General features: G+C 29.4%; 1 protein-coding gene across 1 annotated transcript; it reads left to right on the forward strand.

The window, feature by feature from the left end:
- The first annotated feature begins 7,185 nt into the window (after positions 1 to 7,185).
- LOC112800661 (geranylgeranyl pyrophosphate synthase, chloroplastic) lies at positions 7,186 to 8,607 on the forward strand. The gene has a single exon (XM_025843013.3). It carries the CDS (start codon positions 7,355 to 7,357, stop codon positions 8,429 to 8,431), a length of 1,077 nt encoding a protein of 358 aa, XP_025698798.1. The 5' UTR covers positions 7,186 to 7,354; the 3' UTR covers positions 8,432 to 8,607.
- The last annotated feature ends 9,880 nt before the right edge of the window (positions 8,608 to 18,487 follow it).

Genomic DNA, 18,487 nt, shown 5'->3' on the forward strand with positions numbered 1-18,487 from the left:
TATCTTCTGGTTGGAGAGGAACTATCTATTGCTAGTAAATTCACAACAAATGATATATCAGGTCGTGTATTATTAGCAAGATACATTAGCGCTCCAATAGCATTAAGATATGGTACTTCAGGACCAAGGATATCTTCATTTTCTTCCTTAGGACGGAACTGATCATTTTCCACATCCAAAGACCTTACGATCATTGGGGTACTTAATGGATGTGACTTATCTATATAAAATCTCTTCAAGATCTTTTCTGTGTATGCTGTTTGACGAATAAAGATCCCATTTTTTGTATGTTCGATTTGCAGGCCGAGACAAAATTTAGTCTTTCCAAAATTTTTCATCTCAAACTCTTCTTTTAGAGGTTTTATAATTGTTGGAATCTCTTCAGAAGTTCCAATGATATTTAAATCATCAATGTATACAGCAATTATAATGAATTCAGATGCAGATTTTTTTTATGAAAACACATGGACAGATATCATCATTCTTGAATCCATTTTTGGTCAAATACTCAGTAAGATGATTATACCACATTCGTCCAGATTGCTTTAGACCATATAAAGATTTTTGCAATTTGACTGAGTATAACCATTGCGAATATTCATTGGATGGTTTAGATATCTTTAATCCTTCGGGGACTTTCATATAGATATCACGATCTAATGAGTCGTATAAATAGGTTGTTACCACATCCATTAAATGCATATGTAGTTTATGATATGTAGATAAACTGACCAAATAACGCAATGTTATCGCATCCACTACAGGGAAATACGTTTCTTCATAATCTATACCGAGTCTCTGTGAAAAAAACTTATGCTTCAAGTCGAACTTTGTAGCGTATAACTTCATTTTTCTCATTTTGTTTTCTTACAAATACCCATCGGTATCCAACAGGTTTTACATCTTCTGGTGTACGGACTACAGGTCCAAAGACATTACGTTTTGCAAGTGAGTCTAACTCAGCCTTCATGGCTTCTTTCCATTTTGGCCAATAATTCTTTTGTCGACATTCTTTGATTGATCTTGGATCAAGATCCTTACTTTCATGCATGATATTTAATGCCACATTATATGCAAATATTTCATTGATAATTGTCTTATTTCGGTCCCATTTCTCTCTTGCAAAGACATAATTTATCGAGATATCATCATTTTTACAATTTTTATGTACTTGAATGTCTTCTGGCATTAAAACAATATTAGAATTTTGGACAACTGCAGGTGTCTTTACTATGTCTTTTTCAACAGGAATAGTATTTACCTCTTTTCCTTTTTCGAGGATTTTTGTCTTTGAAACCGACAGGTCTGCCATGCTTCTGGCTTGTATTTACTTCGGTGGCAATTTGTCCAATTGGGACATTAATTCGAATAGGAGTATTTTTCGCTGGTATATAAGAATTGGTTATCCTCTTTGTATCGGAAAATGCATCACGCAATTCATTCGCTATTCTTTGCAAATGTATAATCTTTTGAACTTCTAGTTCACATTGCCCTGATCAAGGATCTAAATGCATCAAGAATGATTCATTCCAATTAAGTTCCTTTTTAGGAAGCTTATTCTCTCCCCCTAATGTTGAAAATTTTGATTAATCAAAATGGCAATCCGCAAACCGAGATTTAAATACATCTCCAGTTTGTATCTCAAGATACCTCACTATAGAGGGAGAATCATATCCAATATATCCCCAATTTTTTTTGGGATCCCATTTTGGTGCGAGAAGGTGGTGCAATGGGAACATATATTGCACACCCAAATATTCTTAAATGGGAAACATTTGGCTGCTAGCCAAAGGCTAATTGCATAGGAGAGAACTGATGATAACTCGTTATCCTCAAACGAATAAGTGCTGTGGCATGTAAAATAGCATGCCCCAAACCGAGGTTGGGAGATTTGTTCTCATAAGTAAGGGTCTAACAATCAATTGGAGGTATTTAATAAGTGATTTTGCTAACCCATTTTGTGTGTGAACTTGAGCTACTAGATGTTCAACACTTATTCCATTAGCCATACAATAAGCATCAAAGGCTTGGGAAGTAAATTCACCAGCATTATCAAGATGAATTGCTTTGATTGGATTTTTTGAAAATTGTGCTTTTAATCGAATAATTTGAGCCAGTAATCTCGCAAATGGCAGGTTGCGAGAAGACAATAAGCACACATGTGACCATCTCGAAGATGCGTCTATTAGGATCATAAAATATCTAAAAGATCCACATGGTGGATGAATAGGTCCACATATATCGCCTTGAATCCTCTCTAAAAATTCAGGGGACTCAAATCCAATTTTTACTGGTGATGGCCTTAAAATTAACTTTCCATGAGAACATGCAGCACAACAAAATTCACTAGATTTAAGAATCTTCTGGTTCTTTGGTGAATGTCCATGGGAGTTTTCAATAATTCTCCGTATCATGGTTGTTCCCAGATGATCCAATCAGTCGTGCCAAGTTATGAATTCATTTGAGTTAGTAAACTTCTAGTTTACAGTGGCATATGATTCAATTATACTAATCTTGGTATAATATAACCCAGATGAAAGTGAGGACAATTTTTCTAATATAACATTTTTATTTAAATCATGAGTTGTGATACATAAGTACTTATGATTTTCCTCATTCATAGTTTCAATATGATATCTATTTCGGCGAATATCTTTGAAATTCAACAAGTTTCTCAGAGACTTGGTAGATAATAGTGCATTATTTATTATGAATTTTGTTCCTCCAGAAAACAAAATTATAGCTCTTCTGGAGCCTTCTATCACATTATCTGAGCTAATAATAGTATTAACATATTCTTCTTTTGGCACAAGATGGGTAAAATATATATTACTTTTAAGAATAGTATGGAAACTCGCACTATCCGCAAGGAAAATATCTTCACTATATGTCCTTGCCATTTTCTTCGAAGACAATTAATAATAAAATGAGTAGAAATATCTACGCAATAAAATAATTTTCTTGATTGAAAATATTTTTATAAGAAGTATAGTATTTACTAAAAATTTTATTATTATTATTATTAACATGAAGTTTCTTTCATTATTTATGATTGAAATTCAAATGCATAAAACTTAATAAGAAGTTTCTTACATTATTTAGTCACATGAACATTTACACATATTAAACTATTCCATCATTGATCAAATGGTCAATATTTCCTTCAGGATCCTCAAAGAAATCAGATACATCATAATGAGTGGTGAAATTTTTAACATCATTTGAAACAAAAATTGTTTCCTTTTTTTTGTCGTCTTTTTTCAAAGATGCTTGATAAAGATCGACTATGTGCTTTGGGGTATAACAAGTACGTGACCGATGACCCTTTCCATCACAACGAAAATATTTATCCTTTATTGATTTATTTTTACCAAAATTTCTTTCTTTATCCCACTTCTGGTGAGATCCTTTCTTGTGAATATAATTCATCTTCCTTCCATTTTTCTTGTTATCAAAATCTTGTCATTTACCTTTTTTGGGGTAATGATTTGTCGCATTTACTTCAGGAAATGGGGCGGCGCCAGCTGGGCGTGCTTCATGATTCCTTAGAAGTAATTCATTATTGCGTTCAGGAATAAGAAGGTAAGAAATTAACTCAAAATATTTTTTTAAAATCTTTTTTCTCGGTATTACTACTGAAGGAGCACATTCGAGGCATGGAAGTTTGAGAAACTTTTCTCTAACATATCGGGCTTGAGGAAGTATCACTGTCTTTTGATTATTATACCTTTCTTTAAGGTCTTTCCACAGATCTACGGGATCTTTTAATGTGAGATATTCGTTTTTTAATCCTTCATCAAGATGACGACGAAGAAAAATCATGGCTTTGACTTTATCCTTCTGGGATGCATTATTTTCAGTTTTAATGGTATCTCAAAGATCAATTGAATCAAGATGGATTTTAGCATCTAGTATCCATGATAAATAATTGTTTCCAGATATATCAAGAGCATTAAATTCAAGATGAGAGAGTTTCAACATAATAAAAATTTGTTACCTGAGTCTTCCTAAAATTTGATCAGAGTCTCGTGCTGATAACGTGTTAATTGTTATTGATGTTTTAGTATTGACGGAGGTTTAACCTCCTATTTATACACATAAGGGGACTTCATTTTCAACTCTCAATTAATATGAATTTATCTTTAGAAAGACGATTCCTTTAATTAACCGCCCAAGTCATAAATGGGCATCCACACATTTGTTTTATTACAACAATATTCAATTTGTGGATAATACTGTATTTTTCTATCCTTCTAAAAAGGAGACTATTTAAAATTATAAAAGACTTTTTTTCTATTTTGAGCTGATGTCTATATTAAATATTGACTTTGATAAGTCCAGTCTAATTATGGTAAACTATGATTCAGAATGGGTACAATGGATGTATGATTTACTGGGGTTAAGGCGATAGTTCTATGAGTAAAGTACCTTGGGATTTACCTAAGGACAAACTCGTAAGTAGTGAAAACCTAGAAACCAATAATTAATAATGTGGAAGAGAAGTTGAGTTTATGAAAAGGGTAGGCTGATTCTTATAAAATTTATTTTTAATAACTAGCCAATTTACAACCTAAGCCTATACGAGATGCTAAAGGCAATCTTGAAAAAGTTAATTTCACTGCAGAAAAGAAGTTTTGAGGTAAAGGGGATGGCAACCCTAGGGTTGCTCAAGTTAAATGAAAAATTATTCACATTCCTAAGAAGTTTGGAAGATTAGGGCTGAAAGATGCAGTGATTCGAAGTAGGGCCTTAGCTTCTTGTTTAAGTGGTGATAGAGATACTCTAAGACATTTGTTAGCTTCCCATCAAGGAGCATTAGGTGAGGGCATAGTTATTAGAATCGGACCGGACCGACCAGTTCAACCAAAAAATTGATAAATCGATAATTTGGCCGATTCGATTGGAAGATTGGACCAGACATGATTTCGAACCGGTCAACGGTGGTCAAACTTGTTGAAAATTGGCCGGTTCGCGCATTAGATCAAACTAGACTGCCGCGAGTCCACGGTGCACCCGCGAACCACCGAACTATCGTAGGAGCTCCCACTAGTACCCCAAAAATGATGAACGTGGATTTCGAACACGCGTGAAAATACAGCCTTCTCCTTGCCATTACGCCAAGCTTGTTTCTTACTAATACATATGACAAAAATTATATATATAACAAAACATAAATAATTTTTTAATTTTTTAGTCTTTTAAGTATGGATTCACATGGATACCAAACAAGTAATAACACATAGTATACAAATATATTCATATATTGATATTGATTGTGTTATCTTTTTTTATTTATTTAAATTAAAAAAATATTTTATACTGGTAACTAATTTATTATTTCTTTTTGCATTATAAATTATATTTAAGAATTGATATTTAATTGTTATTAATATAATTTTAAAAATATGCATTTAACTTTTAATTTTAGTTTTATTTTTATAATTTTATATTTTTATTTAATTATGACCGGGTCAATCAAATAAATCTGTGACCCACCAGTTGAACCAGTAACCCAATAATCTAGTCGTATGAGCAGGTCAATTACCGATTCGGATCTGATAACTATAGGTCAATTAAGAGATAGAAGACAAATTATATTATGGGAGGATATATGGTTGCAAAATAGTTGTTTGAAAGCTTCCTTTTAAGATCTTTCTCGGTCTCAAACTAAAAAGAATCTATCATATAAAAACATGAGTTTTAAAATGGCTTAGAGTGAGTTTGAAATTTATAATGGAGAAGAGAGCTTTATCAATGAAAATTGAAACTACTAAATCAATTTCATAATGTTCTACAATTAGCTAAATTGACAATAGAGAGAGAAGACACTATAAAATAGCAACAACAATAAAAATGATAATTCTTAGAGCAACTCCAATAGGATCAATTTTAGGTATCAATTTTGACCTGTATAGTAAATGAACTGATTTAAAATTAAAACTTGCATTAGATACTATTTTTAAAATGATACCGATATCAATAAAAAAACTACGTATCGTATCACTTAAAAAAAGTGAAATGTTGCCATTTGTTTAAATTCATCTATTAAATAAACATTAATAGCGTTACTATACCATTGTAACGTTATTTTATTATAACGTTGTAACAAAGACTCAATTAAAATTTATTTACATAAATTAAATATACTTATTTGTGTTTTGCATTTTATTATTTTATTTTTTATTATCTTATTAATTTAATAGAAAAATAGATTCAAATCAATTTAACATAATTTTTTAATTATTTATAAAATTTTACTTTTTCTCTCCATCTAAATATGCATGGTATATAATTAATGATTTTATAATTTTATATTTTTATTTTAGTTAAATTTGCATAATTTAATTAAATTTATTTAAAATAATAAAAATATTTAAAATTTAAATTGAAATGAAACCAGGCATTAGAATAACAAATTTTACATTAAATTTTAAATCAAGTCTTATGATATATAGTCTACAAATATTTATATGACGTTTTGTGAGATCTAAAATAAAATAAAATTAATATCAAATATTAGAGATGTTCTTATAAATTTATTTCACCATCTATATATCAAAGATAAGAAAATTATGATTATTTAACAAAACTAATTTATATTTATTACATTCAATTTGAATAAGTAAGAAATCATCTTATTTTAATTTAGTCATTAATTCACATGATTTGAATTTAACTCAATAAATATAATTTGGTTTGATTTAATATGATTATTAATTAAAAATATCTCAATTATTTATTTTATTATTAGATTTATTATTTTAATGACTAATAAATTAATTAAATTAATTAATGAATACACATAATTAGTATAATTAATTTAGTTTAATAAATTAAAAAAATAAATTAAAAAAATATTACCAAAAATATTTAAAAAATAAATTTAAAAATATTATTAAAATAAATTAATATAAATTATAATAAATTATGTGATATTTAAATATTTGATTAAATTAATTAGTTGATATAATTAATTTATTGTAATAAATTATATTTAATAAATTAAAAATATTTTTAAAAGTATATTATATCAATTTTATTATTAAATATAAAAATTTAATTTTTATATAATAGAATAAATAAAATAAGCGATCGAAGAAATATACAAATAGTTGTCTTTGTTTTTGTAGTAACGATGAAATTATCACTATTCTAATGGGATACACCGTTCAAAGGAAAAGAAACAAAGAAACAATTCCCATCATCACTTTCCAGTTTCCAACACTAACTAGTAATTAATATCCATGTGTATGTATTGGTGGGGCTACTGGCTACAATAACTCACACTCTATATATAAACCACACAAGTGAATAAGTGATTACACAAACCAGCATCACAAACCCCAAAAAAGAGATGACTTCTCTGAATCTTGTTTCACGGACTTGTCCCATTCCCTTTCTCAGCCATGCAACCACCGCTATGTTCCCAACCCCCAATTCCATCATCTCCTCTACCAAACCATTCTCTTATGCCTTCTCCGTCTCGGCAATTGTCACCTCCAACCAAGAAACCATCGTCCTCGACAAACCCGCCACCACCACCACCTTCGACTTCACAGCCTATATGCTTCGGAAGGCTGATACAGTTAACAAAGCCTTGGACGCAGCCATAGCGATGAAGGAACCTGAGAAGATCTACGAGGCGATGCGTTACTCTCTCCTCGCCGGAGGCAAGAGGGTTCGCCCGCTTCTCTGCATCGCCGCCTGCGAGCTAGTCGGCGGAGACGAGGAAACCGCACTCGCCGCCGCATGCGCCGTGGAGATGATTCACACCATGTCGCTCATCCACGACGACCTCCCATGCATGGACAACGACGACCTCCGCCGTGGAAAGCCCACAAACCACAAAGCTTTTGGCGAAGACGTTGCCGTTCTCGCGGGCGACGCCCTCCTGGCATTCGCCTTCGAACACATCGCTGTGTCCACCAAAGGGGTGTCGCCAACGAGGGTGGTCCGCGCCATCGCGGAGTTAGCAAAATCGGTGGGGTCAGAAGGGTTAGTGGCGGGTCAAATAGTGGACACACATTCCGAAGGGTTATCGAATGTGGGGTTGGAGAGGCTGGAGTACATTCACCTGCACAAAACGGCGGCGTTGCTTGAAGCTGCGGTCGTGCTGGGAGGCATAATGGGTGGCGGAAACGATGATGAAGTTGAGAACTTGAGGCTGTTTGCAAGGAGCATTGGGTTGCTGTTTCAGGTTGTGGACGACATTCTCGATGTTACAAAGTCATCGGAGCAACTTGGGAAGACGGCGGGGAAGGACTTGGTGGCTGATAAAGTCACTTATCCGAAGCTCTTGGGGATTGAAAAGTCAAAGGAATTTGCTCGTAAGTTGAACCAAGATGCATTGCAATACCTTGCTGGATTCGATGAGGATAAGGCTGCTCCCTTGGTTGCTCTTGCTAATTTCATTGCTAACAGGCAAAGTTAATTAGTTCCGTGTTATGAATAAATTAAGTGTTAATCATGTTATTTTTAGTGTGTGGGGGTGTATATGTTTATGTAGGAAAATTAGGATTCTTGAAACTTGAACCATGGATATATACAAAGAATATCTTGAAACTGGGGATGGAGTATTATTTATAAATAAAATTCCTTTTATTCAAATTGTGTATGCTTCAATTTCTTGTGAATCTATCCGCGCAGCATTTTAGGATTCCGCAAATGTTTTCACTTTTCAGCTATCTTCCTTTCACAAAAATTCTTTTGGTCTTATTGTTCCTTAATTCGATGGCAAAGGCAGTTGGGCTAAAAAATTTAGATATGCTATGCGTATGTGTTATGCATTGATATAGTGGATGGAGGTGCTATATATGGATATGAGATTGAAGAAATCGGACTATTCAACTTCTGTTAAAAAAAATTAGATTACCAAATTGGATAAAAATTTAAAATTAAAATTTAGGATTAATTAATTGGACCTAATTTTTTTCTTTTTTCTTTTTTTTTATAAAAAGAAAATGGACAGAAAATAGACTCCTTGAATTGATATAAAAAAATATTTTTTTAATATATGAGTTGGTATAAAAGAAAACAGATCCTGTGTTCTTGAATCCAATTCCTTCCGTCCGAGTGTTCTTGTATCCAACTCTTTCCCTTTGAGTTGTACTCTCTTGACATCACATACAGGTAAAATTTTTGTACTTTTTATAGCTGCAACACACTAACCTCTCTTCCATATTAAAAATAAGAAAAAATATAAGTATTAATATATTATCTGTCAACTTATTGCTAATAATAATTAATTATATTTTAAACAAATATATAAAGAGATACATCTAAAAAATATATTTATAAAGATATTTCTATTAAATATAACAATAAAAAAAATATTTTTATAAGACACATCTACAAAGACACTTTCATTAAATACAATTATAAATAAAAATGAACAGAAATAGATAAAAATGCTGTTAATAACATAGTGTAATTGTAAAAATGAAAAGCAAAGTAGTTGTGTGTGTTTTAAATTTAAATCTTAAATGAGTCCTGCCCATTAAATAATGGAATGCGAATAAGGTAAATAATAAGCTGTTTTTCAAGTTTACTAAAATAAAAAATATTTTATCCTATTATTCATTTGACATTATCCTAATCTTTTATATTTCATTTTTTTTAAATTTTACGGGATTCACTCATTTCTTTTGTCATCCCGTCACCAACACTATATTTTATCTTATTATTCATTCATTATGATCCTAATTTTTTATATTTTATCTTTTGCTTTTTTTACGGGCTTCACTCATTTTCTTTGTCACCCCGTTACCAACGTCTCTCTCTATCACCGCCACCATCTGGAGAAGCAACTCGTTGCAACTCGCTGCACTGTGGCTGCACCTTCTTCTTCCATAAATCGTATTGTTTCTGTGCTCTTTATAACACGTCACCATTGTACTTGTTTTTTTCCTGCGTTGTTCTTGCTCTCGATGCTGTCGCTGCACCTTTTTTTCTCATGCGTCGCGCAGGCCTCCTGTTCTCCCTGTAAGTGATGCTGCTGCTATGCATCTAGAACCATTCGTATACACAGTAAAATGAACATCTTGCAGAATATGTGCATACAAAATCAAGTAAATTAATTAAAATATTAATAATATACTCAAATAAACATCCAATTTAAAATGAAAAAAAACCATCCACTTACATAATAAAATAAACATCCAACTTAGTTAATAAAATACAAGTAATGAGACTACGGCTACGAGAACACTGGAGTTGTGATACAGCAACAATGATAGCACAAAATTACAAGAGAACAGTTACGACAAAAATAAAAAAAAATTCAAAAAATTATTATTAAACCCAAGTAATTCAAATTTTAATTTTTTTATTTATTATTTACCTGTTCAAAAAAAATGTTATTCCCATGTACTTTTTCGTCTTGAAGGCTGTTTTTAGCTTTTTACGAACATTTCATTAGTTGAAGTTTTTATCTTTTATTTGTTTATTTATGTTTTTTGTTTAGCGATTGTTATTATTAGAAATTTTTATACTTTAATAAATATATAATAAATGTATTAACAATTTAAATTTTATATAATTGTATAAAAAAAGTTTAATCGGTAATTTTAATGTGTTTTAAAGACACAACTAAACTCATATTTTTATTTCAGAAAAAGAAAAAATAAGTACAGGTACAAAATATAGCGTCCGAAAATATATAAATACTGATTTAATTTGTCTTTTATTCATATTAAATTAACCTATCTTTGCTTAACCAACTCTCACTAGACCTTCCAATTTTGAGTTTGGACACAATCAAGAATGACCAAAGTTAGTATAAGAAATAAATATATCCTTGAACTGAAGTCTTAGAAAGAATATACTCATATACATTTACATAAAAAAATGTGGAAGGAAGAGTTTAGCCGTCTAGTGATGATAATGATATACATGTGGGTTTAATAGTAACAAAAAGAAAACAAATATGTATGATTTAAAACAATACAATAATTTAATTAATTCTATATAGGCATATTCGAAACTCAGTTATACTTTGTAGACAAAATTTGCCTTAATGTTGGATGGTGCATTATTCTGCATTGGTCCCAAATGGGGTTGGGATTACCTTTGGAGATTCCTTCAGCGATTATATCTGAGAAATTTGGCAGTTTCTGATCATCATTTGAAACATCTCTATTCCTGTCAACTTCTAATTTTTGTTAGCTTCTTTCTAGCAACTTGATCACTTGCTAACTAATAATAATAAACCAGCATCACTTAGAGAGACAAGATTGTACTTCGTACTTTTGAATAATATTGTAATTATATATACGGTTAGCAAAATATTCTGTTGCATGACATGATTATGAAAAGAAGCTTAGTTTGTCCGTTCTAATAATATATATCAAATTGTAACTTGAACATTCATATGTGATGCAACTAATACCGAATTATAAATTAAATGACCAGTTTAATTAATTAGTTGTTTTATATATTTGACAATAAAACTAGGATGTTAAGTGTTTTTTTTTTCGATAAAAATATTTAGTAATAAAAAAATTTAGTCAAAATCAGACTGAATTTGATTTATTTAACATTTATTAATTACTACAATAATTAATAAATATTAAATAAGATAAATTTAGACTATTTTTTTAATCCCTGACATTAACGTTTTTTCAACAAATACAATCAAATTTTCTTGTTGTCTGCACACTTTTTAATGATATAGTCTACTTTTTCTCTTTGACTCGTCGTCTTTTTCATCTTTTACTTTTATTTTTTGTTTTTTTTCTTCGTCATCATCTTTATCATTATTATAGTTATCGTCGTTTTTCATCATCTTCTTATATATATATTTTCAAAAAACAAACATATAAATTTTAGTATACAACATTGAAATTTTGATACACTATTTATAAAAATATACTAATTTTTTTAATTTCATAAAATCTAGTCTTAATATCATTTAAAAGAAACTAAAATAATAAATTTTTATTAATATATTTAATCAAAATCTAATTAAACATGTTAAATACTATATATATTATTTATTAATGTTTTATATCATTAATTTTTACATAATTTATTAGTGAAATAATAGAAAGATAAACAAATTTTAAAAAATATAATTTTTTAGAAATTAATTTAGCTATGTTGACCCGTAAAACCTTGGACCAATATAATGCATGTACTATACGTTTTGTTCATTTACCGACCAGAAAGTTTGATTTGTTTAACTAGAAACTAGTTAGAAGACTGTGATCCACATAACCATTGTATACTAGTACTTTAAATTTACTAGCACATCTATAATAATATATAATAGAAATACAGAAAGTTTAATATTCAAATTTTTTTATTTTATTTTTATTTTTATAATCTAAAATTACGTACTTAGATATGTATTCATATTTTGTAAATTTAGCATTAATTCACGAGAAAATTATGTAAATACTTTATTTAAAAAAAATAAAACAAGATAATATAATAACAAAAGTAAAATAATAATAATTATATATGTAAAAAAATAATAAAAAAATAATAGTATATAATATAATAAGATGATATAATTAAAATAAAAATTAATAATTTTAAAATAATAATAAAATTGAATATAATTAAATAAGTTTAATATAAGATTAAAGAAATAATTTTTTTATCTATTAAAATAATGCATAAAAATAAAGTGAATTTGAATATAAATTTTTAAATTTGTTTCAAATTAATTAAGATTAAAAAATAAATAAATTTAATATATAAATAACTAATTTATAAATAATATTAATAAATTTTTATCTTAAATTTATTATGCCGCAAGATAATAACATAATTTTTTTATTTTTTTAATTTAAATTTATTTATTTTATATTTCTTACAAATATTAAATAACTTAAAATATTTTATTTTTTATAATTTATTTTTTAATTATTAATATTAAATTTATAATTTTAAAAATAAAAATATAAATTTTTTTTTACTTCAATAAAAAATGACTGAAATGTCATTGAGGCGATGGTTACAAATAATTATTTTATTAAAATAATAACTACTAATTTAAAAAGCTGATCAGATCGGATAATGTAAACAAACTCAAGAAGTTAAATTTGGCATAAAGCCAACCTCCTCCAAACATCTGGCTACATATTACGATTTACGAGTTATATAAATTATAATGAAGTGATAAATTTTTCATAGTACATTCAAAATAGATTATATAATCATTTCTCTTTTTTATAAATATATTTAATATATCAAAAATATTATATACACACAAAAACTAAATTAAATATGTGTATATAAATATATATTATTTAATTTATTTTTATTATAACATATATTTTATATAAATAATTAATTTAATGATTAATTTTTTATAAATAACATATATTTTTTCTATTTTTGTTAGACAAAAATTCTATTAAAAAAGAGTACATATGACATATCCATAAATAAAATTATTGTGTGTATATAAAAAATTAACCACAATATATTTATATATAAATATATATTGTTTAATTTATTTTTAATATATATTCATATTTTAATATATTTTTTTGATTGATTTAGGAGCTGTTTTTTTTTATTTTTTTACACTAGTATAATTGATCCATAAAATCCAACCCCATGAGATAAATTTTGTCTCTAACAAAACTAATAAATTAGTCTTCAATTATAAAATTAACAATAAATTAATCACTTGCCTCTTTAATCTTTATACTCTAAACAATTATTTTTAAATTTAAAGGCTAACTTTTGTTTTCAAAGATAATGGAGAGTTGAGATCAGACTACGTGATCTCCTATGTTGTTGTATGTTAGGAAATAATTTCTTTGTACTTTCTTAAAAAATATATTAGATAATAATATTTTTTAACATTAATTTTAAATTAATATTAGTCAATAGCAATTAACATTTTCTCTTTTCAACCATTCTTAAAAAGTTGTTTACACTTTACACTCTTTAATTAACCGTCATCACTTAATCTATAAAATGCTCTCTTTATTATTTTTCTTACCTTCTTTTTATATTAGTTCGGATATCACAATGAAAATATTATATTGAATAGCTGAAAAAATATTTTTTTAAATAAATAAAATAAATATTATATTTACCAAATTAAATATTTTATAGCGTTTTTGTCGAGAAGTATCGTATCTCTTATTTCGTTTACAGTATAAACGAAATAATACTATATGTATTTTATTTACACTATAAACGAGATAAGACATGAAATAAAATATGTATATATTTTATTTACAATGTAAACCAGATATGTGAATAATTATAATGTTTACAATGTAAATGAGATATATAATGACAAATTTTCAGTAGCTATAAAATAATGTGTAATTCTTTGTATTCTTTACAAATATTTCAATACTTTTTTTTCGAAAATAAGCCAAAATGTCTAGTAGTATTAGATATTTGGTTGTAAATGTGTATTCCAATTGCCATATGAGAAATAGTGATAATGAGGTGATATTTAAGTGTGAGAATCTCATTCTATTGCGTACCCGGCAAGTAAGTTCTTTGTCCGAGCTGAAGAGTCTGATTTTTAGTAGTGTCGGTGGTAGCGGGAGAAAACAAATCGGAAGTGTGGGGTATAAGTTGCTAGCACCGATGGGAAATCGAAATTTTTTTTTTCGTCTGTTTTGGCTCTATGGCGACGAGTATGTGCGCTTGATGTTTGACATCCATGGAAGAATCATTGCGAAACAAGTGATGAAATTTTGTGCAGAGGTTTGTGATGTCAGTGACGATAGATCTGGGCAGTCGGACTTTGTGTAGGATGACCTACCTCTCGCACCACCACCGCTACACGTTGCTTGTCCAGTGAAAGACATGGATGTTGACGATAAGGATTCGAACGAGGAGTTCAGTCGGTTAATGTCCGCATCGTAATTATCGGTGTACGCCATAATCTTGAAATAATTCAAAAATTTGATTAGAAAAGGGTAAAGGTGAGAGAAAAGTTGAACAAATGGATGTCACAAGCTAAGCTGCTGCGGACAAAATGCATATATATAGACCTTCTTCAATCTTATCTCATTTACAGTGTAAATAAAATAATACTATATGTATCTCGTTTACACTATAAATAAAGTAAGAGAGTTACACACTACGTATACAAACATGATACAGCCACATTGTTTCATGCCTTATCTTATTTACAGTATAAATAAGATATATATAGTATTATTTTATTTATACTATAAATAAAATAAAAAATATGATATATTTTTATCAAAAGATTACAAATTATTTATTTTGATAAATAAAATATTTATTTTATTTATTTAAAAAAATTCTAAAACACTCTCTAAGAATAAGTTTATAATTTATAATTTTTACCGGAGATTTGAAAATACACCCTACTTTTTCTCTATTTATTTTGCAGTGCTCATCTACCTCGACTTTTGGCGTAAATTATTATTTCCATTCTATCTATAAAAATTTAATATATTAATAAAAAAAATTTATATTCATAAAAGATAGTTATGATGAATAGAATTATTTATATTTTAAAAAATACCAAAATTAAAAAATGACTTCTCTTAAATTCAATATCTAATTCTTATTCGCTAACTCTTCAGTATCATTTCACTCTGTTAGAAACCACTATCTCTCCAACCCCACACCTCGCAATCTCACCATCATCACTACAATCTCATTCGCTATAAAAAAATATTGAATATTGTTAGATTTAATGTTATATATTAGCGACGAATTTATCAATAAATTTGGTAATAAATTTATTAAGTCAAATTATTATTAGTAGATTACTTTTTTGACAGTAAATTTACTAGTAATAATTAAAAGAAAAAGAAAAATAGGCACGAGTACTATCAGATTTATCAACATATTTATCTGTCGGTGAGTCTAATTAGTGAAATGCTGTATTTTAGTAACGTACAATGCGTCACTGTCGCATTTATTCAATGATAAACATGTCCTAAATTCAAAACGTGCATCCTCTTCCTCATTTTGAAACACACAACCTCTCTCTCTCTCTCTCTCCCCCCAAACCTCTTCCACTGGCCCTGGCCTCCACCAACAGCATCCCAAAACTGAGTGGACACGACCGAAACTCCTTGTGTCGTGTGAATCACTATGTTGTCATCCTTCCTCTCTTTATTATCCTATTACTTTTTTACAATTTTAATCGAAAGAAATCATAAATGCAGCCCTATCGGCCAGTCACCGCCATGCTATCCATACTGGCACTAAGTCGGAAAATTCATCTGTGCCGCCACTCTCGGAGGAGAGAGAGAGAGAGAGAGAGAGAGAGAGAGAGAGAGAGAGAGAGGTTTTGAATTTAAGGTATGTTTACTGTCAGATTTATTGGCAGATAAATTCAACGGTAATGCATTACTCATTAACAAATCCTCGTCGTTCGGTCCTCGATCGCTGCTGGATCTCGCCGCCAGATCTCATCGCTGCTCCTCTCTCTTGCTCGACGTCGACGCCAACAGATTCGAGAGGGTGGATGTCGCGCGCTGCTCGCCATTTTTGCTGCTCCTCCTTGCTCAGTCGTCGGTCGTTGCTGCTCCTAGCCTGTCGTTTCTTCTCCTCACCGTTTTTGTTATTTTTGTTGTTGAATTTGTTTGATTTTTGGATTTTATTAATTACATTGATTTCTGATTATGCTCCTCGCCGTTTGTTGATTTTGTTAATTTCTGCTGATTATGTTTCTAATTTCATTCTATTTCTGGTTGTTCTGTTTTTGGTTCTGGTTCGGCTTCTGGTTGCTTGTGTTTCTAGTTCTGATTTTACTTCTAATTCAATTTTATTCTGCTCCTGCTTCTGGTTATTTGTGCTTTGGTTTTGGTTTTGATTCTAATTTCATTGTTTATGTTTTCTGCTTTTGATTGTTTTTTTTTGAATGTTTATTACATTGTTGGATTGTTGTTGTTATTGATGCTTCGATAAAGATGATGGTGGTGGTGGGTTCTAGTTCAGCTTCAGCTTCAGCTCTATTTCTGGGTGATTTTGGGAAGAAGGGGAAGAGTATTTTTGTCTGAAAAACAATTTTAAAACTAAGTTAAACCTTTGGGACTATTTTGTAGCGAAAAAAAGTCGGGGACGAAATAAATTTTCAGGCCCTACCTAAGGGACCAAAATCATACTTAACTCTATTATATATTATAAGCTTTAGAACTGTCGTGGCACTTTGTTATTCTTTACTTTACGGCTAGAGGTAAGACTTAGGGTAACGGGGTGTCACAGGTAGGGTGCAGGGGTGTGCATGGTCCAGTCCAATCCGAAGATCCGGCTCAAACCCAAATACTTTAGGGGCTAATTTGGTGTGATTTTACTGGGTTTAAGGTTGGGTAATGGTCTCAAAAATAGATTGGGTTTAGGTCAAGGCAAACCCAACTTCACTCGGCCTATATGTATTCCAAGGGGACTAAAAAAACTATATATGTTTTAAATTAATTATAATATTATGTTATATTAATTATAAGCTTATTATTTTGTTTGTAATCACACTTGTTGAATTAGAAAATAGATTAAAGAATCATGAAAATTAGAATTTATAGACAAATTCAAGTTCAAATATGGATATTAACTTTTCGATAACAATTCTATTTTTTTCTTCTTTATAAATAAATGCATCATAAGTTTTTTATATAAAATTTATCATGACCCAAATTTCACCGGTTTAGACCCAGTTTTAGTGTAACCCGAAAATAGTAAGATTTCACCGGGTCTAAGATTAGATAAGGATTTACTGACAAAAAAAAAGTAAAAATTTTAAAATTAGACTCGATCATTATTTAGAGTCAGATCCGAATTAAAATCAACAATTTCATCCTTCTCATATATACCCCTGACAAAGTAGACGGTGAAGAATTAGGGCTAATTTTTTTTGTTATGGAAGTAGAAGTGGTGATATACTTTAACATTGTAATTTTTGGTATTTTTCAAATCTGTGGAAGTACACAAATCGGAGGGTCCGATTTCTGTACCTCAAATTTTTTAATTTTTTTAAACACAAATCGGACGGTCCGATTTGTGTACCTCTCACAAATCGGACGGTCCGATTTTTGTACCTCTACAAATCGGACGGTCCGATTTGTGTACTCTAAATTTTTTAAATTTTTTTAACACAAATCGAACGGTCCGAGTACATAAATCGGACGGTCTGATTTCTGTACCTATTAAAAATCGAACAGTCCGATTTGTACTCCGTACATTAAATCATCCCACATTTTAGAAAAATACCACCGTTGATAACAATTTAGAAAAGCGCCATTGTTAATCCAATATTAAAAATAAAAAGTGAAGAATTAGAAACCGAAAATTTGGTATTTTGTTAAGTTTGTAGGAGATATTTAAAAATTTTGGTTAATATTTTGGGATTTAGGTAATTTTATCTATTAAAAATAATCTTTTTATAAAAGTCAAATTTTTTAGTAGATTTGTTAGCATATTAAATTTATAAGTATTCTATTTATAATTATAATTATGAATAAAAATTTATTGTTGAATATATTCACCCTTTATTTTTATAATATAAATTATAAAACAAAGTTGTGCGTGT

Source organism: Arachis hypogaea, chromosome 5 (genome assembly GCF_003086295.3).
Source record: "Arachis hypogaea cultivar Tifrunner chromosome 5, arahy.Tifrunner.gnm2.J5K5, whole genome shotgun sequence".
NCBI classification, from domain to species: Eukaryota; Viridiplantae; Streptophyta; class Magnoliopsida; order Fabales; family Fabaceae; genus Arachis; species Arachis hypogaea.

Excerpts from the sequence above, each read along its gene's own strand:
- LOC112800661 (XM_025843013.3), top strand. The coding sequence starts at position 7,355 with ATGACTTCTCTGAATCTTGTTTCACGGACTTGTCCCATTCCCTTTCTC.